The sequence below is a fragment of the Anomaloglossus baeobatrachus genome, chromosome 3 (genome assembly GCF_048569485.1).
Source record: "Anomaloglossus baeobatrachus isolate aAnoBae1 chromosome 3, aAnoBae1.hap1, whole genome shotgun sequence".
NCBI lineage: Eukaryota > Metazoa > Chordata > Amphibia > Anura > Aromobatidae > Anomaloglossus > Anomaloglossus baeobatrachus.
The window spans coordinates 3,213,003-3,239,012 of record NC_134355.1 but is presented as its reverse complement, the minus strand read 5'-3'; the positions used below and the strand labels follow the sequence as shown (position 1 = coordinate 3,239,012).

Below are 26,010 nucleotides of genomic sequence, written 5' to 3'. Positions count from 1 at the left end.
ACAAGACATCAGAGCAGACGAGCCAACATTACATCACATATGGGAAAGTCACCGGGTCCTACCTTCCGCCTGATAGTAAGACAGCACGTCCTGATCCGGCAGTGCCAGGAAACTCTGCACTCGATCCAGTGACACTTTGGACTCTAAAACCCCATTAAGAACCCAGGGCACGTTATTGAGGGGCAAAATTAGCATCCCGACCAAAGCTAAAGAGGTGAAGACCTGCGAGAGAGAGCAACATGAGATGCCAGGACCAGAGGACAACATGAAAAGTGACAGCGAAGAGCGAGAAGAAGGAACAGTGAGCGAGGACAGGGTGGACGGAGAGTAGACAGTGGTAAAGTAAGTGAGGTCAGGGTGGACGGAAAGTAGATAGTGGTAAAGTAAGTGAGGTCAGGGTGGACGGAGAGTAGACAGTGGTAAAGTAAGTGAGGTCAGGGTGGACGGAGAGTAGACAGTGGTAAAGTAAGTGAGGTCAGGGTGGACGGAAAGTAGACAGTGGTAAAGTAAGTGAGGTCAGGGTGGACGGAAAGTAGATAGTGGTAAAGTAAGTGAGGTCAGGGTGGACGGAGAGTAGACAGTGGTAAAGTAAGTGAGGTCAGGGTGGACGGAAAGTAGATAGTGGTAAAGTAAGTGAGGTCAGGTTGGAGGGAAAGTAGATAGTGGTAAAGTAAGTGAGGTCATGGTGGACGGAAAGTAGATAGTGGTAAAGTAAGTGAAGTCAGAGTGAACAAAGAGTGGATAGGAAAGTGAGCGAGGTCAGGGTGGACGGAGAGTAAATACTAGTAAAGTAAGTGAGGTTAGGGTGGACAGAGAGTAGATAAGGAGAGTGAGCAAGGTAAGCGTGGATGGAGAGTAGACAGTAGTAAAGTAAGTGAAGTTAGGGTGGATGGAGAATAGATTGTAGTAAAGTAAGTGAAGTCAGAGTGAATGAAGAGTAGATAGGTGAGCGAGGTCAGGGTGGATGGAGAGCAGATAGGAGAGTGAGCGGGGACAGGGTGGACGGAGTGTAGATCGGAGAGTGAGCAGGGTCAGGGTGGATGGAGAGTAGATAGGAGAGTGAGCGGGGAAAGGGTGGATGGAGAGTAGATAGGAGAGTGAGCAGGGTCAGGGTGGATTGAGAGTAGATAAGATAGTAAGGGAGGTCAGGGTGAACGGAGAGTAGATAGGAGAGTGAGCGGGGTCAGGGTGGATGGAGAGTAGATAGGAGAGTGAGCGGGGTCAGGGTGGATGGAGAGTAGATAGGATAATAAGGGAGGTCAGGGTGGACGGAGAGTAGATAGGAGAGTGAGCGGGGTCAGGGTGGATGGAGAGTAGATAGGAGAGTGAGCGGGGTCAGGGTGGATGGAGAGTAGATAGGAGAATGAGCGGGGTCAGGGTGGATGGAGAGTAGATAGAGTGAGCGGGGTCAGGGTGGACAGAGAGTAGATAGGAAAGTGAGCAGGGTCAGGGTGGACGGAGAGTAGATAGGATAGTGAGCTGGGTCAGGGTGGACGGAGAGTAGATAGGAGAGTGAGCGGGGTCAGGGTGGACGGAGAGTAGATAGGAGAGTGAGGAGGGTCAGGGTGGACGGAGTGTAGATAGGAAAGTGAGCAGGGTCAGGGTGGACGGAGAGTAGATAGGATAGTGAGCTGGGTCAGGGTGGACGGAGAGTAGATAGGAGAGTGAGCGGGGTCAGGGTGGACGGAGAGTAGATAGGAGAGTGAGCGGGGTCAGGGTGGATGGAGAGTAGATAGGAGAGTGAGCAGGGTCAGGGTGGATGGAGAATAGATAGGAGAGTGAGCGGGGCAGGGTGGATGGAGAATAGATAGGAGAGTGAGCGGGGTCAGGGTGGATGGAGAATAGATAGGAGAGTAAGGGGGGTCAGGGTGGACGGAGAGTAGATAGGAGAGTGAGCGAGGTCAGGGTGGATGGAGAGTAGATAGGAGAGTGAGCGGGGTCAGGGTGGATGGAGAATAGATAGGAGAGTAAGGGGGGTCAGGGTGGACGGAGAGTAGATCGGAGAGTGAGCGGGGTCAGGGTGGATGGAGAGTAGATAGGAGAGTGAGCGGGGTCAGGGTGGATGGAGAGTAGATAAGATAGTAAGGGAGGTCAGGGTGGACGGAGAGTAGATAGGAGAGTGAGCGGGGTCAGGGTGGATGGAGAGTAGATAGGAGAGTGAGCGGGGTCAGGGTGGATGGAGAGTAGATAGGAGAGTGAGCAGGGTCAGGGTGGACGGAGAGTAGATAGAGTGAGCGGGGTCAGGGTGGATGGAGTGTAGATAGGAAAGTGAGCGGGGTCAGGGTGGACGGAGAGTAGACAGGAGAGTGAGCAGGGTCAGGGTGGATGGAGAGTAGACAGGAGAGTGAGCGGGGTCAGGGTGGACGGAGAGTAGACAGGAGAGTGAGCAGGGTCAGGGTGGATGGAGAGTAGATAGGAGAGTGAGCGGGGTCAGGGTGGATGGAGAGTAGATAGGAGAGTGAGCGGGGTCAGGGTGGATGGAAAGTAGATAGGAGAGTGAGCGGGGTCAGGGTGGATGGAGAGTAGATAGAGTGAGCGGGGTCAGGGTGGATGGAAAGTAGATAGGAGAGTGAGCGGGGTCAGGGTGGATGGAAAGTAGATAGGAGAGTGAGCGGGGTCAGGGTGGATGGAGAGTAGATAGAGTGAGCGGGGTCAGGGTGGATGGAAAGTAGATAGGAGAATGAGCGGGGTCAGGGTGGATGGAGAATAGATAGGAGAGTAAGGGGGGTCAGGGTGGACGGAGAGTAGATCGGAGAGTGAGCGGGGTCAGGGTGGATGGAGAGTAGATAGGAGAGTGAGCGGGGTCAGGGTGGATGGAAAGTAGATAGGAGAATGAGCGGGGTCAGGGTGGATGGAGAGTAGATAGGAGAGTGAGCAGGGTCAGGGTGGACGGAGAGTAGATAGAGTGAGCGAGGTCAGGGTGGACGGAGTGTAGATAGGAAAGTGAGCAGGGTCAGGGTGGATGGAGAGTAGACAGGAGAGTGAGCGGGGTCAGGGTGGACGGAGAGTAGACAGGAGAGTGAGCAGGGTCAGGGTGGATGGAGAGTAGATAGGAGAGTGAGCGGGGTCAGGGTGGATGGAGAGTAGATAGGAGAGTGAGCGGGGTCAGGGTGGATGGAGAGTAGATAGGAGAGTGAGCGGGGTCAGGGTGGATGGAGAATAGATAGGAGAGTAAGGGGGGTCAGGGTGGACGGAGAGTAGATCGGAGAGTGAGCGGGGTCAGGGTGGATGGAGAGTAGATAGAGTGAGCGGGGTCAGGGTGGACAGAGAGTAGATAGGAAAGTGAGCAGGGTCAGGGTGGACGGAGAGTAGATAGGATAGTGAGCTGGGTCAGGGTGGACGGAGAGTAGATAGGAGAGTGAGCGGGGTCAGGGTGGACGGAGAGTAGATAGGAGAGTGAGCGGGGTCAGGGTGGATGGAGAATAGATAGGAGAGTGAGCAGGGTCAGGGTGGATGGAGAATAGATAGGAGAGTGAGCGGGGCAGGGTGGATGGAGAATAGATAGGAGAGTGAGCGGGGCAGGGTGGATGGAGAATAGATAGGAGAGTGAGCGGGGCAGGGTGGATGGAAAATAGATAGGAGAGTAAGGGGGGTCAGGGTGGACGGAGAGTAGATAGGAGAGTGAGCGAGGTCAGGGTGGATGGAGAGTAGATAAAAGAGTGAGCGGGGTCAGGGTGGACGGAGAGTAGATAGGAGAGTAAGGGGGGTCACGGTGGACGGAGAGTAGATAGGAGAGTGAGCGAGGTCAGGGTGGATGGAGAGTAGATAGGAGAGTGAGCGGGGTCAGGGTGGACGGAGAATAGATAGGAGAGTAAGGGGGGTCAGGGTGGATGGAGAGTAGATAGGAGAGTGAGCGGGGTCAGGGTGGATGGAAAGTAGATAGGAGAGTGAGCAGGGTCAGGGTGGACGGAGAGTAGATAGAGTGAGCGGGGTCAGGGTGGACGGAGTGTAGATAGGAAAGTGAGCGGGGTCAGGGTGGACGGAAAGTAGATAGGAGAGTGAGCGGGGTCAGGGTGGATGGAGAGTAGATAGGAGAGTGAGCGGGGTCAGGGTGGACGGAGAGTAGACAGGAGAGTGAGCGGGGTCAGGGTGGACGGAGAGTAGACAGGAGAGTGAGCAGGGTCAGGGTGGATGGAAAGTAGATAGGAGAGTGAGCGGGGTCAGGGTGGATGGAGAGTAGATAGGAGAGTGAGCGGGGTCAGGGTGGATGGAAAGTAGATAGGAGAGTGAGCGGGGTCAGGGTGGATGGAGAGTAGATAGAGTGAGCGGGGTCAGGGTGGATGGAGTGTAGATAGGAAAGTGAGCGGGGTCAGGGTGGACGGAGAGTAGACAGGAGAGTGAGCAGGGTCAGGGTGGATGGAGAGTAGACAGGAGAGTGAGCGGGGTCAGGGTGGATGGAGAGTAGATACGAGAGTGAGCAGGGTCAGGGTGGATGGAGAGTAGACAGGAGAGTGAGCGGGGTCAGGGTGGATGGAGAGTAGACAGGAGAGTGAGCGGGGTCAGGGTGGACGGAGAGTAGACAGGAGAGTGAGCAGGGTCAGGGTGGATGGAGAGTAGATAGGAGAGTGAGCGGGGTCAGGGTGGACGGAGAGTAGATAAATGAAGTAACGTGACAGTCCAGGGTAAGATGCATGATTTGCAGCCGGGCACTGACCTTGGCGGCTGTCAGTTGATGGCCCAGTAACACATAGGTGATGAATGTGATGATGGATACGAGCACAGGTAGCGCCGCCCACAGGTAAACACAAGCAGCGTCCAGCAGCTTAATAGCGCGAAGACTCCGCAGCTCCTGGTCCCGTAACCTGGACACACAGCGAGAAAAGTGCCGCTCCCAAGTGTAGAACTTCACTACCCGCATCCCAGAAAGGAGCTCAGTCATCAGCTGCAGAGGAACAAGAGGCGACATCACCGCTCTGCAGATATCAGTTATATTACACAGCAGTGACATCACCGCTCTGCAGATATCAGTTATATTATACAGCAGTGACATCACCGCTCTGCAGATATCAGTTATATTATACAGCAGTGACATCACCGCTCTGCAGATATCAGTTATATTATACAGCAGTGACATCACCGCTCTGCAGATATCAGTTATATTACACAGCAGTGACATCACCGCTCTGCAGATATCAGTTATATTATACAGCAGTGACATCACCGCCCTGCAGATATCAGTTATATTACACAGCAGTGACATCACCGCTCTGCAGATATCAGTTATATTACACAGCAGTGACATCACCGCCCTGCAGATATCAGTTATATTATACAGCAGTGACATCACCGCCATGCAGATATCAGTTATATTACACAGCAGTGACATCACCGCTCTGCAGATATCAGTTATATTACACAGCAGTGACATCACCGCTCTGCAGATATCAGTTATATTATACAGCAGTGACATCACCGCTCTGCAGATATCAGTTATATTATACAGCAGTGACATCACCGCTCTGCAGATATCAGTTATATTACACAGCAGTGACATCACCGCTCTGCAGATATCAGTTATATTACACAGCAGTGACATCACCGCCCTGCAGATATCAGTTATATTATACAGCAGTGACATCACCGCGCTGCAGATATCAGTTATATTACACAGCAGTGACATCACCGCTCTGCAGATATCAGTTATATTATACGGCAGTGACATCACCGCGCTGCAGATATCAGTTATATTACACAGCAGTGACATCACCGCTCTGCAGATATCAGTTATATTACACAGCAGTGACATCACCGCTCTGCAGATATCAGTTATATTATACAGCAGTGACATCACCGCTCTGCAGATATCAGTTATATTATACAGCAGTGACATCACCGCTCTGCAGATATCAGTTATATTATACAGCAGTGACATCACCGCTCTGCAGATATCAGTTATATTATACAGCAGTGACATCACCGCCCTGCAGATATCAGTTATATTATACAGCAGTGACATCACAGACACGTGTATTGCGGTACCTTGACCCGGGCATCTTTATGTTGCAGCATTTCTTTGTTGTTCTTCATGATACGTCCGGCGATCACCTTGTTGAGGGGCACCAGCAGCAGTGCCAGGCCCAGCCCCCCTAAGAAGGCAATGTCCACCTGAAGGTACAATAGGTAGAGAGTGACTGAGAACTGCACCAGGAGGCTCCACAACTCATGGAAACTGCGGATGAAGTTGGCTATCCGATCGGCATCTGTGCTCATGAAGTTGACGACTTCTCCCGGGGAGAATGTGGCCAGGCCGGTGCCCTCTCCGCGCAGAGTCTTCTGGTAGACGCTAGTGAGCACCACCGCCCGCACTGACACCATTAGCTTGTTAATCTGATGTGTGAACTGATTCTGCACCAGAGCGCCAAGCAGTCCGGTGGTGAAAAGTCCGCCAGTGTAGAGAACCCCCCAGCTCAGTGCCTCCGCCCTCGTCTCCATGAAATTCACCAGAAGATTCAGCAGGATGGGCCCCGTGAAGGTGAAAGCGCAGGACACCAACTTCAGGAGTCCCAAGGAATAGTAATGAGCTCCGAAACAGGAGTGTAACCCCCGGAGGAGGTGCGGGGCTCCAGGGCCACAGCTAGAGGAAAAGTCCTGGCGGATCTTCCATGTCTGGAGATGATGGGGCAGAAGACAGACATCCTGGGGGCACTTCAGTCCTCCGACTGCCCCTCTGCGCAGAAGTGGCTGCATCCAGAAATAGAAGAACCGCGACAACCAGCTCTCACCGTCCTCTGCTGCTTCCTCATCATTGTCCAAGGGGAATGAGGCAACCAAAGGAGAATATTCACTGTCATCATTGATGGAGCCGGCACCCTGAGAGGAGAGGCCAGGAGGACAGAAGAGAAAGGTGCAAAAATACAGAATGATACCGAAGAGACGAAGACACGAGAGGGAGAAGCGGGAGAGCAGCACCCAGTCCAGAGGCGACCGCACCGCACCCTCCGCACACAACCACACCATCGTCATCACCACAGATGGGGCCACCAGGACCACCGGAATTGCCAGAGTCAGAGGACCTCGGGACTCCACATAGCAGGATCTCCGCAGGTGCAGGAGTGATAAGAAGTGGGTGACCCACGCTAAGCAGGACACACTGCCAGAGAGGACTTCCAACCCGGACGAGACTTCATGAGGAAACAGAGCTCCGAGAACCAAATCAGTGACACAAAGGCACGAAATCGAGAGGGAGATGAACGTCCTGCAGAGCCAAGCAGAAGTGGAGGAGCCAGAGGAGCCGCGTCTAGAAGACAACAACAAAGTCAGCAAAGCAGGTACCCACCTTCCCTGGTGCCCCTCTGGAGGCCATGACGGGCAGGAAGCCCCGAGCTCTCACCTAGGCGCTCCAGCGTGACATGCGCTGCTCACAGCCAGGAGAACGTGAGGGATGCAGCCGACAAGCAGCTGACTGAAGCAAACGCCAACATGTCCCCGGACCCAGACAGGCAGCGGGTCAGACCGGGAGGAGCCACATAACTGGGAGAGGACATCATCCATGACAGTGACTGTCGGGCACACCCTGCAGGAGAAAGAGTCACGCATCAAGGCCTGCACGCGGGAACACTCGGAGCCTTATATCCTGCACATTATATCCTGTATATTATATCCTCTGTGTGATGGTGGGTTTTTAAAAGAGTTGCGGTGTCGTTCTGTGTACAATACAGAAGGTTTGATACTTGAATTAGCTCCTTTCCTGACCGTCCAGTCATTACTCCCCTGTTCTCCAAATGCCGAACATCACCCCCTGTAGTGCCTCGGTCTCCAAGGAGGCCTGGAAAGCATCCAACCTGTCTGCCTACCTCTGGATCTAAGGATTGAGCCTGAGAATGACAAATGAGAAGATTCATCCTTTGTGGGACACTGATGCTACGGCCAGCACCACAGCCAGACTTGGAGAAACCCCGATTACCCGGGAAAAGAGACGTCTGGAGGATTGTGACCATCATCTCCCGGGCATTTATTCCGTTACTGGACTATATCCGCGTTCCTGGACTATGTAACTCACTATACGGTGGATTATGTTACGGACCTTCTGATTTGCTTGGAATAAATGCTCTTTGGATTGTTCATCCATCTCTCGCTCTGTTGATTGTGTGATATCAGAGTAGGACCCTGTGACAACAACTGGTAGCAGCGGTGGGATCAACAGAGCACAGCCCAATGGAGATCCACCAGAGTGATTACAGAACCTGGACCGCATCCAGTCTGCAGGAGATCTGGGCCTGAGCCACCAGGGACTGAGTAAGGAGGCCTTAGAGGGAACCTGTCAGGCATTTATGTTTTCTAACCTAGTAGCAGCCTGATGTGTGGCTTAGTAACCCCTTCCTACCCATCCCTGTGTTGTAATATTGTGTAATATGAATGTATAAAAATATGTTTTATTAGTTACGTGTACCCTATGTAAATGTGCAGGGGCTGTAGCCCCATGGGCGTCGCATGCTTTCCGTGGTATAACGCCTCTGTGGGCGTGATACCATGAATTTACATGAGCGGCGTGACCGTCACTACTTCAGATGCTGCGCTTACCATTCCCGCAGCCTTGCTTGCGTCTCGTCTTCAGACGCGCTCTGCACATGCTCTGAAGACTCCTGCGATTTCGGTCATGCGCAGAGCGCGTCTGAAGACGAGAAGCAAGCACCCGGATAACAAGGCTGCGGTAATTGTAAGTGCGCATGCGCAGGATCTTAAGTAGCGACGTTCACGTCGCTGATGTAAATCCATGGTATCACACCCACAGGGCGATGCAACGCCCATGGGGCTAGAGCCCCTGCACATTTACATAGGGTACACGTAACTAATAAAACATATTTGTATACATTCACATTACACAATATTACAACACAGGGATGGGTAGGAAGGGGTTACAAGGCCACACATCACACTGCTACTAGGTTAGAACACGTAAATTACCGGACAGGTTCCCTCTAATTGATCTACTGGAGGGAGCTAGCCAGACCACCTCCTCCCAGACGTCTAACGGACAATCAGTGGAGACGGGGAAAAGCTTCTGGCCCCGGTGTATCTCCGAAGTATAAGGAGCAGGCTGCTCGCCGAGCACAGAGGAGACAAGAAGCAATGGAGTCCGGCAGAGGGAGTAATGGGAGTGTAACCCCAGCGATCCGGGAGCCTGTGCGGATCACCCGGGCGGACTTCAAGCCATTTGATGAGGCTTCCGGAGATGTGTAGGGGTTCTTCAAGGACTTTGAGCAGTAGTGTGCGGTGATGGCGGTGCCCCACTCTGGCTGGATGCGTTTGTTAGTGGGATTCCTGAATGGAAGCCTGGCAGAGACTTATCGCACCATTGACTCACAGCAGAACCAGGATTACAACATTGGAAAGCGGACTATCCTGGATTACCATCACCCCAGACTCACAGTTCCGAGACCTCCCATGCACCACGAGGAAATAGTTTAGGATCTATGCCCATAAGATGTCCCAGGCATGTCGGAGATGGCTGGAAGCAAAAAAACGCCTTCACTGTGGAAGACGTTATACAGGTATTCCTTATAGAACAAATTCTAGCCAAGCGTCCCTCACAAATACAGGAATGGGTCAGAGAACGCACGCCGTGCACCTTTGATAGATCTGCGGCCCTAGATGATGAGGCCCTTACTATTCGACCACAATAGAGCTGGCTTCTGGGCAATACACCACAGCCTTCTACTGGGCCCCGGCCCTCTCTACTTATATCTGCCCCTCCACCCAGCCGCAGGCCGATGACAACTACGACTCACAATCCTGGGCCCCAATAGTTCCGATCACGATTTGGGGGAATCACCGAGAGATGTGTTGGGTGCGAGCAACCTGGGCACCTGCAATCCAGTTGTCCCTTAAGGACTCAGAGGGAGCCCCATGCACCTCCACTTTGTCCAGTGCATTTTGTGCACTCCATCCCGCCTGAGGAAGCGTTACAATCACCTCCACCGGAAAGGATCGCCAATACTGCACCATAGATATCCCTTCTGGGGTGTACGGCCTTCGGCCATTGTCCCCAAGCTACCCAGAGCAATGGCAATGCCACCAACAGGATGTCTTACTTGATGAATACAAAGTGTCAGGATTTAGAGACACAGGGGCCTTCCTGACTATCGCTGACCCTCGTGTAGTTCGACCTGAGGCAATTCACCAGGGCCCTGGAATCCCCATTTTCCTGGCGGGAGGGACTCACAAGTATATACAGTTAGGTCCAGAAATCTTTGGCCAGTGACACAATTTCCGCGAGTTGGGCTCTGCATGCCACCACATTGGATTTGAAATGAAATCTCTACAACAGAATTCAAGTGCAGATTGTAACGTTTAATTTGAAGGTTTGAACAAAAATATCTGATAGAAATTGTAGGAATTGTCACATTTCTTTACAAACACTCCACATTTTAGGAGGTCAAAAGTAATTGGACAAATAAACCAAACCCAAACAAAATATTTTTATTTTCAATATTTTGTTGCGAATCCTTTGGAGGCAATCACTGCCTTAAGTCTGGAACCCATGGACATCACCAAACGCTGGGTTTCCTCCTTCTTAATGCTTTGCCAGGCCTTTACAGCCGCAGCCTTCAGGTCTTGCTTGTTTGTGGGTCTTTCCATCTTAAGTCTGGATTTGAGCAAGTGAAATGCATGCTCAATTGGGTTAAGATCTGGTGATTGACTTGGCCATTGCAGAATGTTCCACTTTTTTGCACTCATGAACTCCTGGGTAGCTTTGGCTGTATGCTTGGGGTCATTGTCCATCTGTACTATGAAGCGCCGTCCGATCAACTTTGCGGCATTTGGCTGAATCTGGGCTGAAAGTATATCCCGGTACACTTCAGAATTCATCCGGCTACTCTTGTCTGCTGTTATGTCATCAATAAACACAAGTGACCCAGTGCCATTGAAAGCCATGCATGCCCATGCCATCACGTTGCCTCCACCATGTTTTACAGAGGATGTGGTGTGCCTTGGATCATGTGCCGTTCCCTTTCTTCTCCACACTTTTTTCTTCCCATCATTCTGGTACAGGTTGATCTTGGTCTCATCTGTCCATAGAATACTTTTCCAGAACTGAGCTGGCTTCATGAGGTGTTTTTCAGCAAATGTAACTCTGGCCTGTCTATTTTTGGAATTGATGAATGGTTTGCATCTAGATGTGAACCCTTTGTATTTACTTTCATGGAGTCTTCTCTTTACTGTTGACTTAGAGACAGATACACCTACTTCACTGAGAGTGTTCTGGACTTCAGTTGATGTTGTGAACGGGTTCTTCTTCACCAAAGAAAGTATGCGGCGATCATCCACCACTGTTGTCATCCGTGGACGCCCAGGCCTTTTTGAGTTCCCAAGCTCACCAGTCAATTCCTTTTTCCTCAGAATGTACCCGACTGTTGATTTTGCTACTCCAAGCATGTCTGCTATCTCTCTGATGGATTTTTTCTTTTTTTTCAGCCTCAGGATGTTCTGCTTCACCTCAATTGAGAGTTCCTTAGACCGCATGTTGTCTGGTCACAGCAACAGCTTCCAAATGCAAAACCACACACCTGTAATGAACCCCAGACCTTTTAACTACTTCATTGATTACAGGTTAACGAGGGAGACGCCTTCAGAGTTAATTGCAGCCCTTAGAGTCCCTTGTCCAATTACTTTTGGTCCCTTGAAAAAGAGGAGGCTATGCATTACAGAGCTATGATTCCTAAACCCTTTCTCCGATTTGGATGTGAAAACTCTCATATTGCAGCTGGGAGTGTGCACTTTCAGCCCATATTATATATAGAATTGTATTTCTGAACATGTTTTTGTAAACAGCTAAAATAACAAAACTTGTGTCACTGTCCAAATATTTCTGGACCTAACTGTACAGCTTATGTGCATTTGGATTATGGTTATGGGGAAACGATGTGCTGGATTGGAGTTATGGCAGGACTCCCACAGATATCCTCCTGGGAAATGACATTGGGAGTTACAGCGCCATTTTGTGGGGGTTGTCACCTGACTACAAGCCATGCAAGCACGACAACATTAGGACTTCACCGTTGAGCAACTACCACAACCCCCATCAGAGTCGGTAAGCCATCCGTCCCCTGCTACTACATTGGGAGAGTCTCGGGATAGAGAGCAGTTTAGAAGAGAAACAGAAAGTGACACGACCTTGGCAGCCCTTAGGTTAAGGGCCGAGACTGGCCATGTGGGGGATAATGGAGACGGCTTTAGCTGTGAAAAAAGATTGTATTATCGTGTCACAAAGGCCAGTGGCAACGACTTCCCTGACACGGCGACCATGCAATGCATTGTCCCCCAGAAGTACAGGGCACAGCTACTCCAACTGGCCCATGACATCCCCTTGGCTGGGCATGAAGGACTGAAGAGAGACTAACTCAGTTTTTACTGGCCTGGCATCTCGCAGTCGGTAGCCCATTATTGCCGCCCCTGCGATGTGTGCCAGCAAATGCGGCATCCATGAGCTCGACACAAGGTACCTCTGCAACCCCTGTCTATAATTATTAAACCATTTCAACATTTAGCTGTGGACATCATAGGACCTCTGGCCCACCCCAGCCGGTTGAGGAAAAAAATACATCCTGACAGTGGTGGACTATGCCACTCGGTATCCTGAACCTGTGGCCCTGTCCAGTATTCCAGCCATAAAGGTAGCCCAAGCTCCAGTTACCATCTTTACCCGGGTTAGGTCGCCAGTGAAATATTATAGGATCAAGGAATTCAATTTATGTCGGACCTGGTCCAGTCCTTCTGGCATACCTGTGGAGTTCGAGCCATTCACACCACCCCATACCACCCGCAGACCAACGGACTACCGTATGTGAATGCTTTAATGGAAATCTCAAAAATATGCTGCGGGCTTTTGCTGACTGTGAAAAGGACTGGGAAGAATACCTGCCACATCTCCTCTTCACCTATTGGGAGGTTCCCCAGGAGTCCACAGGGTTCTCGCCCTTCGAACTACTGTTTGGCCGGAAGGAACACTGGGAAGGAGATATCTCAGACCCCGGAGTGCCAGTCCTTCCCTATATCCTGGAGTTCTGAGACCGTTTCACCCAGCTCGCTAACTTGGCTAAAGAACACCAGTGAATGGCCCAGTCCAGACAAAAGACCCGGTATGACAGTAAAGCCAGGACCCGGGAATTTATAGAAGGAAAACAGGTGCTCATGATCATTGCTTCCGCTGCCAACAAGCCTCAAGCAACATGGGAAGGTCCTTATCAGGTTGTCAAGAAAATTAATGACACTAACTACATCATTGCCCTGGATCTAGTGGTTGAAGACAGAAGACTATCCACATCAATATACTGAAAGAATATCATGACCGATCTCTGCCTGTTGCAGCCGTCTGCCACCCCTTTAGTGGTAGTCGTCCTCGGAGTTATCTCCCTGATCTTCTTCAGGTCGCCCAAGCAGAAGGATGCCTGGAACAAGTGCCCCTGGGCTCACTTTTATCGGATATAGAAAAGGACAATATTTTCTCCATACTAAGACCGAGGGCTTCCACTTTCTCCTCATAGCCAGGGTGGACTACTCTCACCAGCCACCATGTGGAAACCTTCGGACAACACCCAATCCAGCAAGTCGCCTACCGGGTCCCGTAGGCTGTTCAAGGCATGATTAAGAACGAACTGGATGAGCTGAAACAGCTGGGGGTTATTCAGTCATCTCACAGCCTCTGGGCCTCTCCTATTGTTCTGGTTCCCAAAAAGGATGGTACAACGCGATTTTGTGTCGATTACTAGAGATCTAAAAGATGCCACCAAGAGTGTCGCTTACCCCATGCCCAGGATTGATGATCTATCGGATCGACTAGCCAGTGCCCAATTTGTAACCACGTTAGCCTTGAGCAAGAGGTACTGGAAGATACTGCTAACGGAGGACGCTAATGAGCGCTCTGCCTTCATTAATCCATTTGGACTGTTTGAGTTACTCGGAATGTCCTTCGGGAGGAGAAATACCCCCGTTACTTTCCAGAGACTGGTGAATTGACTGTTAGAACAATGTTAGGACTTTGCCTTTGCCTAATAAACATTGTCATTTTGAGCACAACCTGGGAGGACCATCTTAAACACTTGGCCATAGTGCTGGACCATATCAGGACTGCAGGACTGACCATTTGCCCTGATAAATTCCAGTTGCACCGCAAAGAACCTGCGGTTTTCTGCCAGGAGATGCAGGTTTTATTGAACTCAATGAGTTCACATGAGGTGAGTTTTCTTATGGTCACAGGTGGAGGACCGTGGGAACCTCCAGCTGTGACTGCAAATAAACTTAGTGACGTCCCTGCTCACAGTTGGGGCCCAGTCACTCTCCTCCTGCAGCCTGCGGTCCTGTTTTGTGCCTGCGCACTGTCACTTCAGTATTGTAGTAATAGACTGCAGAAAAGAAAGCGCAATAGGGTCTTAACCGATAAAAAAATTTAGGAGGAAAAGAAGTGTACTCACCTATCGTGGTTGTGCCAGTCACAGATTACGGTGGTTAGCTGCAGCTCCCCAGTATAAACGATAGTATTTGTTCAGAAGAAAGGGATTTATGCCGCGCTCACACCGGGTTGCTTAATTATAAATGTATGTCTTTTTATTCTTTTTAGGCACAGGTCAATGCGTTTCGAGGGACGCAGTCCTCTTCATCAGGACAACAGACCAGAAGAAAATAAACATAGACTATATTTATTTATGTTCTTCTGGTCTGCTGTCCTGATGAAGAGGACTGCGTCCCTCGAAACGCATTGACCTGTGCCTAAAAAGAATAAAAAGACATAAATTTATAATTAAGCAACCCGGTGTGAGCGCGGCATAAATCCCTTTCTTCAGAACACATACTTCAGTATTGGAGCAGAGCCAGGATCGTTGTAGGAACTTGTGTGGATTATGTCGGAACTGGGTGTTTTGGTGTTAATAAAAGGGTCAAAGAGGGTGGGCATTTTTGTATTTACAGCTGGGTAAAGTGGTTGGGACAATCCTGTGTGGCTGCAGGCTGCTATTTTTAGGCTGAAGGGGCAATAACCATGGGTCTCCCAAGTCTGAGAATACCAGCCCCGAGCTGACGGCTTTCTCATGGCTTGGTAATATAATTGGGGGGACCGCATACCGGTTTCTAAAATTATTTATTCAAATAATTTTTAAAAAAAAAACAACGCATGGGGTCCCTATTATTTGGATACACAGCCAAGATAGGCACAAGGCTGGGGGCTGCAGCCGTATGCTTTATGGCTATGTGCGCACACTGCATTTTTTTCTGACCACAAAGATGCAGCGTTTCTGCCCCCCCCAACAAAAAACGTGCAAAAACACATCTGCGGCAAAAATGCATAAAAAAAAGCATGTGTTTTTGTGCGTTTTGATGCATTTTTTTTAATGTGTTTTGATGCGTTTTTCTCCATTACATTCAATGGGTGAAAAATGCAGGGAAAAACACAAAAAGAATTCACATGCTGCATCTTTATGGTAACCACAAAAACGCAGCAAAAAAACCCCAAAAGACGGCATGTGCGGACAGCAAAAAGTAAATCTCATAGACTTTGCTGCGGAATGAAATTCATACAGTTTTGAGACCAAAAACTGCACCCAAAAAATGTGCAAAAACGCAGCGTGCGCACATAGCCCATCTGTGCTGAGTATCATATATAGGGGTATTTTTACACTATAGGGACGCAGACAGTGTGTGTGATTCCAACCAATCACAGACCCCGTCACACAGGGTGGGGACGCCGTCTGACTGCAACCAGAGATGTCAGGACTGCCTGTGCAGTGAATATGTATAAGGGCTAATGAGCGGCCCCAGAAGCAGTGTGACAGCCGCGGGGGAGACTTGGTAAGTACAATGCTCCTGCTTTATTCCCATTTTCTTTCTTCTTCCTTTTTTTTAACTATCCAGTTGGCCAGATTTGAATATTTACCTGGAGTTCCCTGAGAACAATGGGCCCCGGGGTCGGTGCACGGGTACTAGAGATTTCGAGCAAATCTGAGCCTTTACAGTGGTAACTCTACTGTACATTATATCCTGTATATTATATTTCTGTACATTACATTATATCCTGTATATATTTGTATATCCTGTACATTATTGTCAAGAAGTTATCACGACCGGCAGACAATCCAGTAGCAGCGAGTGTTAGAAAATCCCAGATAACAACACTGCTGTTATCTGACAGTTCCCTGTTTCTGCAGCAGCGGACTCTAGGACCCTGGGAGACTGTCAGTTTTTCCGCTCAGTTGCCAGCCTCTGACTTCCTTTATAAACCTCACCCTGGGGTGGTTGGGTGCGGTTTATAGTTTGTTCTGGAATGGTCGTTGTCTGTTGCTGCAGCTCAGATAAGTGTTTGTCTTTTCTATCTTCCAGGGCTCTGGTGATTGCTGTTGTGTTTCCCCTGTATTGTTCCCTTGTGTCTTCCTTTAGCGTTAGTGGTGGTGATGTAGAGCTCATACCCTCCATCATTACTTGGGGCCCAGATCAGGGTTTGTCTTGGGTTAGGTATTCCTGTTCAGTGACAGATGTGGAGTCTGTGTAAAGTTGGTGAGGGCAGGGAGGGTGAGCCATGGGTTGTCAGGGGTCCCCACTTACCCTTTTCCCTAGCTATAGGGCATTCCTTTCTCCTTATCTTTGTATTGTACTATACAGTCGGTATAGCTTCTGTACCCAGCCGTGACCATTATATCCTGCACACTATATCCTGTATATCACATTATATCCTGTATATGACATATCACACTATATCCTGTATATCACACTATATCCTGTATATCACACTATATCCTGCATATCACACTATATCCTGCACACTGTATCCTGTATATCACACTATATCCTGTATGACATATCACACTATATCCTGTATATCTCATATCACACTATATCCTGTATATCACACTATATCCTGTATATCACACTATATCCTGTATATCACATTATATCCTGTATATCAAATTATATCCTGTATATCACATATCACACTATATCCTGCACACTATATCCTGTATATCACACTATATCCTGTATATCACACTATATCCTGTATATCACACTATATCCTGTATATCACACTATATACTGTATATCACACTATATCCTGTATATCACACTATATCCTGTATATCACATATCACACTATATCCTGCACACTATATCCTGTATATCACACTATATCCTGTATATCACACTATATCCTGTATATCACACTATATCCTGTATATCACACTATATCCTGTATATCACACTATATCCTGTATATCACACTATATCCTGTATATCACACTATATCCTGCACACTATATCCTGTATATCACACTATATCCTGTATATCACACTATATCCTGTATATCACACTATATCCTGTATATCACACTATATCCTGTATATCACATTATATCCTGTATATCACATATCACACTATATCCTGTATATCACACTATATCCTGTATATCACACTATATCCTGTATATCACATTATATCCAGCAGAGTGAAGGCAGATAGCCGTAACGTACATGACTGAGGCAGTGATAGATCCAGGAAAGGGTTAAGGAGTAAGGGATGGGGTTTTTACCTAAGGAATGTGGTGGGGGGTGAGCGAGCAGGAGGAGAGACGGGGGGGGGGGGGGGCAGGGGCCATATAAGAAATAGGTCCCATGTTAAGGTGTCATTCCTTTGTCCTGGACTCAAAGACTGAACCAGCAGTATGGATGCCTTGCTGAAGACTGTTCAGGCAGCGGCTTTAACGTGTAGGCCCGAATGGCTTCAGGCCCAGCTAGACGAATTGCTGAAGAGTGCCCGGGATACAGCATCTGTCCCTTCTGAACTTTCTGAACATCAAACTTTAAGAAGATCCAGACCTCCTGAGAGACTAACTTCTGAAATGGCCAATAGGACTCACAATAGGATCATAAGTCCTTCTGTTACTTCTAGGAAAAGAGCAAAGCGCAGCACGGCCTCTGATCCTTCTTACAAACCAGGAAGGAAACTACAGTACAAGAATAACAAGGGACAGAGAAAAGAGCCAGATCATCTAACCAGAGAGACACCAAGAAGTGCAAGGAGAAAGTCCAGCTCTACTGAGGTGCCAGCCAGAGAAGCAGCCACACAAGCTACAACTGACGTGACCACAGCCCACCATGAATCCTTAGAACTTCCTCAACAATCTTTGCATCATTCTAGAGGACATCATACGGCCTCACCCCAGGAACTAAACCAACACGGGGGGATGGGCTTAGGACACACAACATTTCCGGATCCGGGTTCTCATTACACGAGGAGTGGTAGGAATCCAAAAAGACAACTGCGCAAAAGTACTTTAACCAGACAAAGACTTCATCGGCCGGCTCAGGATTGGAGTCAGGCAATAAATCTACAGCTACAAGACTCAGCAGAGATTCCAGACAATGACTATGACACAGATAACGACTCCCCACTAGAGGGCAGCAGCACGCAGCACTTCAATAATGAAGGGGCTGTAGAGACTATAACTAATACGTCACGGACGGCTGGTCAGCCTAGGACGCAGCCAGGTATTGGTGAGAACACTTTTTCTTGTCCTATATCTAGTGTAACAACACCTGTAATAAGTCCAGTGGGCGCAGTTGGGGGTACAGTTCCCGGCAATGTAGGATGGGATCTTAATTCAGTAGTACAGCAATTAGTGTCAGGGGTTAAGGAGGCTTTGAGTCAGTCTAGCTTACCCATAACTTCTTCTCCTATTGCTGCATGGTGTGGGAATGGTCGCCGGACATCGGAGGTGGTAAGTCAGTCGTGTGCTGATCCAGAGACACAGGAGGACGCAGTAATTTCACAAGGGGTTACATTATCTGATGCAGCAAAAGGAGAATTATATGTATGTTTTGAGGGTCCTCTAGGAATTCATTTGAAACAGGAGGTTAGGGAGAAGATTTGGGCCGACGAATATGTGGAAATATTTTCATTATTGCCCTTAGAAAAATATAACTTGGATAGAGTAAGGTTTGATGAGAGGAAAAGAGAGGAACAAGAAAGACGGTATCGTCTCATCCCCCAAACATTTGCCAATTGGTTCCAGGCTTTTGCCATATTAGCAAGTGTAATAGGCCAAAAAACTCCTGAACATTGCTCTGCCTTATTTTGTTACATGAATTCTATCGGGGAGGCGCACCGTGTGTATGGAGGTTTAGCATGGCTGCGCTATGATGAGCAGTTTCGCCAACGAAAGGCTGGTCGCCAAGGGATTCGTTGGGATCACAAAGATATGGGTTTATGGATGCGTCTCATGACAGCGCCACGTGGGGTTAATCAGCCCTTTCAGGGCTATGTCGGCAGATCATCAGCAATCGGATTGTCGGCAGCAAACAGAAAAGGTTGCTGCTGGCAGTTCAATGATAGCCAGTGCAGATTCGGAAACACATGCAGGTACAGACATGAATGCACCTTCTGTAGTGGAAACCATAGCCTATCCAAATGCTTTAAACGAAATAAAACCCCAACAGCAGAGATTAACCAAAAAGGGGGAAACCCCAATTAGACTCGGGGAGATGGTGGGCTATCTAAGCAGGTACCCAGATAGAAAAGCAGCACAATTGCTGGGGGAGGGTTTCTCAGAAGGTTTTAAGATCCCATCTACTTCAGGCCCATTAACCTGTTCTCGTAACCTTGCTTCAGCTTATACATATTCTCACATTGTCTCCACAAAACTAAACAAAGAAATTGACCTGGGCCGCATGGCAGGCCCATTCCCCAAAATGCCAATAGAAAACTTAAGGGTCTCTCCATTGGGGGTGGTCCCAAAGAAGGAACCCAATAAGTTTAGGCTGATCCATCATCTGTCCTTCCCTCATGGAAGCTCAGTTAATGATGGAATCGATCAGGAACTTTGCACAGTCTCGTATACTTCATTTGATACAGCGATTGCATGGGTACAGAAGTACGGCAGAGGAGCTTTAATGGCAAAAACAGACATTGAAGCTGCCTTTAGACTCTTACCAGTCCATCCAGAAAGCTTCCATCTCTTGGGTTGTCAGTGGCAGGGAATGTTTTATGTAGACTTGTGTTTACCGATGGGCTGCTCCATCTCATGCTCCTTGTTTGAATCATTTAGCACATTTTTGGAGTGGGTAGTAAAGAAGGAAGCCGGCGTGCGTTCCGTCCTGCATTATCTAGATGATTTCCTATGTATAGGTCCACCAAAGTCATTTGTTTGTGCTTCATTATTGGCAGCGATTCAGTCGGTTTTTAAGCGTTTCGGAGTACCGTTAGCATCAGATAAAACAGAAGGCCCGTCTACACTTATCAAGTTTTTAGGAATTTTGATTGACAGTGAGGCCATGGAGTGCAGATTACCGGATGACAAGGTCAGTGATCTGCTGGAGGCAGTCAGAGAAGCTAGATCTCACCGTAAGATCAGATTAAAGGATCTACAATCGCTGTTAGGAAAAATGAACTTTGCTTGTCGCATTATTCCAATGGGTAGAGTTTTTTGTAGGCGCCTAGCTGCAGCTACCTCAGGCATAACCTTTCCACATCACTTTGTGCGGCTGGCTAGAACATTAAAGGACGATCTGGCGGTATGGGAACAGTTCTTAATGGAGTTTAATGGGAGGTCATTGTGGATCAGACCACCGGTTTCAAATTTTGATCTAGACATCCACACTGATGCAGCGGGGTCAACTGGTTTTGGTGCATATTGTTCTGGACAGTGGTGTGCAGATAGGTGGCCAGAGAGTTGGAGAAACAATGGGTTAACACGAAACTTAGTACTCCTTGAATTGTTCCCCATAGTGGTTGCTTGTGAAATTTGGTGCAATATTTTCCGAAACCGAAAAGTGAGATTTCATTGTGATAACTTGGGAGTTGTAGAAGTCATCAACAAACAATCAGCTTCTTCCCTGCCTGTTGTTACGTTGCTGCGTCACCTAGTGCTGCGCTGTTTAAAGTCACATTGTCAGATTACAGCTGTGCATGTCCCCGGTGTTTGCAATTCTGTGGCTGATGCTCTGTCTCGTTTTCAGTGGGACAGATTCCGTTCGTTAGCCCCGATGGCAGAGGTACAAGGCAAGAAGTGTCCGGATTTTCTGTGGTCACTGCCAGTGACACCGCATACGCTCTGATAGAACGGTCTGTGGGTGTAAGCACATGGCAGAGGTACCAGTCAGCATGGAGGGAATGGGAAGACTTGTGTGCTCTAGTGGCACATGATGCCAGGTTACATGACAATGTTTCCTTGTTGTTATTTTACATTAGCAGGGCCTTTGTGGACGGTACTTCATTGTCCAGTATTGATAGTAAAATGTCAGGATTAGCTTTTTGGTTTAAGTTGCTCGACTTCACTGATTACACAAAGCATTTTTTAGTTAAGCAGGCTCTAAAGGGTTACAGGAAAAGTTGTAAGAAGACCAGAGATAAACGGCGTCCGATTTCTTTCCAGTTATTGCAGCAGATACTGAGTGTACGAGGCCGAGTCTGGAGCAGTCCGTTTGAAGTGTTACTCTTTAGTTGTGCATTCACACTGGCCTTCTTTGGAGCTTTTAGAATCAGCGAGTTAGTGTCGAGTAGCTCCACCAGAAGTGGGGGTCTACAAGCCGAGGACGTGCATCAGTACACAGACAGAGGGGGTCTACAAGCCGAGGACGTGCATCAGTACACAGACAGATTGGAATGTTTTCTGGCAAAGTCAAAAACTGATCAACAGGGTAGAGGAAAATGGATCCCATTGTTTCCTTTAAGCGGTTCCAGGGCCTGCCCGGTCATCTGTTTTAGAAACTATGTCTTAAGAAGGCCAAATATCCAAGGTTCATTACTAATTCATGAGGATTGTAAGTCATTGTCACAATTTCAATTCACAGCAGTTCTTAAAAAATGCCTGACAATATTGGGAGAGTCTCCAAATGCATTCACTTCACACTCATTTAGGATAGGAGCAGCCACAGAAGCTGTAGATGGGGCTTAGGGCCTGACATAGTTAAAAAAAATCGGGAGATGGGAATCGAGCAGATTTAAGAGCTACATTAGATTACATTTATTATAAATGGCGTACATGTATATATATGTGTACATTTTGGTAATCTTATAGTAGTTGTGTCTTCATTTAGACAATTGTGTGATAATTGTGTTTTTGTTTTAGCTGAACAGCAATGCCTGGTTTGGATCATGGGACATTCATTTGTTTTTTGGGGGGCCTTACGTGCAGCAGTCAGGCCTAATGGTAAACAGTTGGGGTTGCCCAGTTCCTTGGCACGGGTGACATGGATAGGAAAGAGGGGAATGCAGTGGCATCAGCTGTTGAAAGAAATCCAGTATCATGTGGAGTTCTACCGCCCCCCGGACGTCTTACTTATCCATTTAGGTGGTAATGATTTAGCAATAAGAACATCAAGACATTTAGTTAGGAACATAAAGCTCGATATGTTGAATTTATGGAGGTCTTACCCAGAAACAGTGGTGGTCTGGTCGGATATAGTAGCTAGACAAATGTGGAGAACAGCGCGATCAGTGGCTCGCATCAATAATACAAGGATAAAGGTTAATAAAAAAATAACAAAATTTGTGTTGGAAAACGGAGGGGTGGCCATACGTCACCAGATGCTGGAAAATACAAAGGAACATTTTTGGAGAGATGATAAGGTACATCTTAATGACATTGGCATTGATATATGGATGTGGGGAATACAAGAAGGAGTAGAACGAGCCATTAAGTTGTGGAGGAACTCACTCTTGTAAGGTGTCACAAGAGCGAGTCTTGGCGGGATGTGGTTGTTTAAACCCCCTCTTTGTTGGTTGGAGAATTATGTTTTTAATGGGGTCCCTGGGCCAGAGCTCAGCGGACAGTGGAATATGGGTCCCTGGGGAGGAGCTCAGTGGACAGTGGAATAGATGGGTCCCTGGGGAGGAGCTCAGCGGACACAAGGAAAATGATCAAGGGGTATACCCAGATTCCCCCTTGAGCTAGGTGTACACGGCGGAGGGGGATATGGGGCTGGGATTTATAACAACCACATCTCTGGGCCGATAATCTTGTTTTTTCTTGTTGATGTTTTTTCTTATAAAAATAAAGGGCTGCTGTGGCCAAAATTTTAATCCATGTCACGCAGTGTGTGGTGTCTTATTTATTAGGTTACCAGGAGCGCAATTCACTAGTCCATCAGTCAAGCAGAGTGAAGGCAGATAGCCGTAACGTACATGACTGAGGCAGTGATAGATCCAGGAAAGGGTTAAGGAGTAAGGGATGGGGTTTTTACCTAAGGAATGTGGTGGGGGGTCAGCGAGCAGGAGGAGAGACGGGGGGCAGGGGCCATATAAGAAATAGGTCCCATGTTAAGGTGTCATTCCTTTGTCCTGGACTCAAAGACTGAACCAGCAGTTGTCCCACCCACCCTCCCTACAATAAAGGGAAATGTATCAATATCAGGACTTTGCAACACTGTCAATGTTCTAACAATGTTTTGGTATTCAACATCATCGGTATTTTATCAACATTATTAGTATTGTATCGTATTGTATCAATTGTTATCAGTAATGTATCCAAATTGACAATGTCATATCAACATATTAATATTGTATTAACATTTTAATATTGTATGTTACAGCAGCATTTGGCGGCGGGATGTGGTTGTTTAAACCCCCTCTTTGTTGGTTGGAGAATTATGTTTTTAATGGGGTCCCTGGGCCAGAGCTCAGCGGACAGTGGAATATGGGTCCCTGGGGAGGAGCTCAGTGGACAGTGGAATAGATGGGTCCCTGGGGAGGAGCTCAGCGGACACAAGGAAAATGATCAAGGGGTATACCCAGATTCCCCCTTGAGCTAGGTGTACACGGCGGAGGGGGATATGGGGCTGGGATTTATAACAACCACATCTCTGGGCCGATAATCTTGTTTTTTCTTGTTGATGTTTTTTCTTATAAAAATAAAGGGCTGCTGTGGCCAAAATTTTAATCCATGTCACGCAGTGTGTGGTGTCTTATTTATTAGGTTACCAGGAGCGCAATTCACTAGTCCATCAGTCATGTATATCACACTATATCCTGTATATCACACTATATCCTGTATATCACACTATATCCTGTATATCACACTATATCCTGCACACTATATCCTGTATATCACACTATATCCTGTATATCACACTATATCCTGTATATCACACTATATCCTGTATATCACATTATATCCTGTATATCACACTATATCCTGTATATCACATTATATCCTGTATATCACACTATATCCTGTATGACATATCACACTATATCCAGTATATCACACTATATCCAGTATATCACACTATATCCTGTATGACATATCACACTATATCCTGTATATCACACTATATCCAGTTATCACACTATATCCTGTATGGCATATCACACTATATCCTGTATGACATATCACACTATATCCAGTATATCACACTATATCCAGTATATCACACTATATCCTGTATGACATATCACACTATATCCTGTATATCACACTATATCCAGTATATCACACTATATCCTGTATGACATATCACACTATATCCAGTATATCACACTATATCCGGCTGTATATGACATATCACACTATATCCTGTATATCACACTATATCCGGCTGTATATGACATATCACACTATATCCTGTATATCACACTATATCCGGCTGTATATGACATATCACACTATATCCTGTATATCACACTATATCCAGCAGAGTGAAGGCAGATAGACGTAACGTACATGACTGAGGCAGTGATAGATCCAGGAAAGGGTTAAGGAGTAAGGGATGGGGGTTTTTACCTAAGGAATGTGGTGGTGGGCGAGCAGGAGGAGAGATGGGGGCAGGGGCCATATAAGAAATAGGTCCCATGTTAAGGTGTCATTCCTTTGTCCTGGACTTAAAGACTGAACAAGCAGTTGTCCCACCCACCCTCCCTATAATAAAGGGAAATGTATCAATATCAGGACTTTGCAACACTGTCAATATTCTAACAATGTTATCGGTATTCAACATCATCGGTATTTTATCAACATTATTAGTATTGTATCGTATTGTATCAATTGTTATCAGTAATGTATCCAAATTGACAATGTCATATCAACATATTAATATTGTATTAACATTTTAATATTGTATGTTACAGCAGCATTTGGCGGCGGGATGTGGTTGTTTAAACCCCCTCTTTGTTGGTTGGAGAATTATGTTTTTAATGGGGTCCCTGGGCCAGAGCTCAGCGGACAGTGGAATATGGGTCCCTGGGGAGGAGCTCAGTGGACAGTGGAATAGATGGGTCCCTGGGGAGGAGCTCAGCGGACACAAGGAAAATGATCAAGGGGTATACCCAGATTCCCCCTTGAGCTAGGTGTACACGGCGGAGGGGGATATGGGGCTGGGATTTATAACAACCACATCTCTGGGCCGATAATCTTGTTTTTTCTTGTTGATGTTTTTTCTTATAAAAATAAAGGGCTGCTGTGGCCAAAATTTTAATCCATGTCACGCAGTGTGTGGTGTCTTATTTATTAGGTTACCAGGAGCGCAATTCACTAGTCCATCAGTCATGTATATCACACTATATCCTGTATATCACACTATATCCTGTATATCACACTATATCCTGTATATCACACTATATCCTGCACACTATATCCTGTATATCACACTATATCCTGTATATCACACTATATCCTGTATATCACACTATATCCTGTATATCACATTATATCCTGTATATCACACTATATCCTGTATATCACATTATATCCTGTATATCACACTATATCCTGTATGACATATCACACTATATCCAGTATATCACACTATATCCAGTATATCACACTATATCCTGTATGACATATCACACTATATCCTGTATATCACACTATATCCAGTTATCACACTATATCCTGTATGGCATATCACACTATATCCTGTATGACATATCACACTATATCCAGTATATCACACTATATCCAGTATATCACACTATATCCTGTATGACATATCACACTATATCCTGTATATCACACTATATCCAGTATATCACACTATATCCTGTATGACATATCACACTATATCCAGTATATCACACTATATCCGGCTGTATATGAC

General features: G+C 47.3%; 1 protein-coding gene across 1 annotated transcript in view; it reads right to left on the bottom strand.

The window, feature by feature from the left end:
- Positions 1–26,010, bottom strand: part of ABCC10 (ATP binding cassette subfamily C member 10) — an 89,672-nt gene that overhangs the window by 49,918 nt on the left and 13,744 nt on the right. Inside the window, exons 2-5 of the mRNA XM_075338947.1 lie at positions 7,331–7,513; positions 5,980–7,237; positions 4,655–4,882; positions 63–222 (exon numbers count right to left, since the gene is read on the bottom strand). Of these exons, the coding sequence (XP_075195062.1) occupies positions 63–222; positions 4,655–4,882; positions 5,980–7,237; positions 7,331–7,491 (1,807 nt within the window). The 5' untranslated portion in view covers positions 7,492–7,513. The remainder of the gene's footprint in view (positions 1–62; positions 223–4,654; positions 4,883–5,979; positions 7,238–7,330; positions 7,514–26,010) is intronic.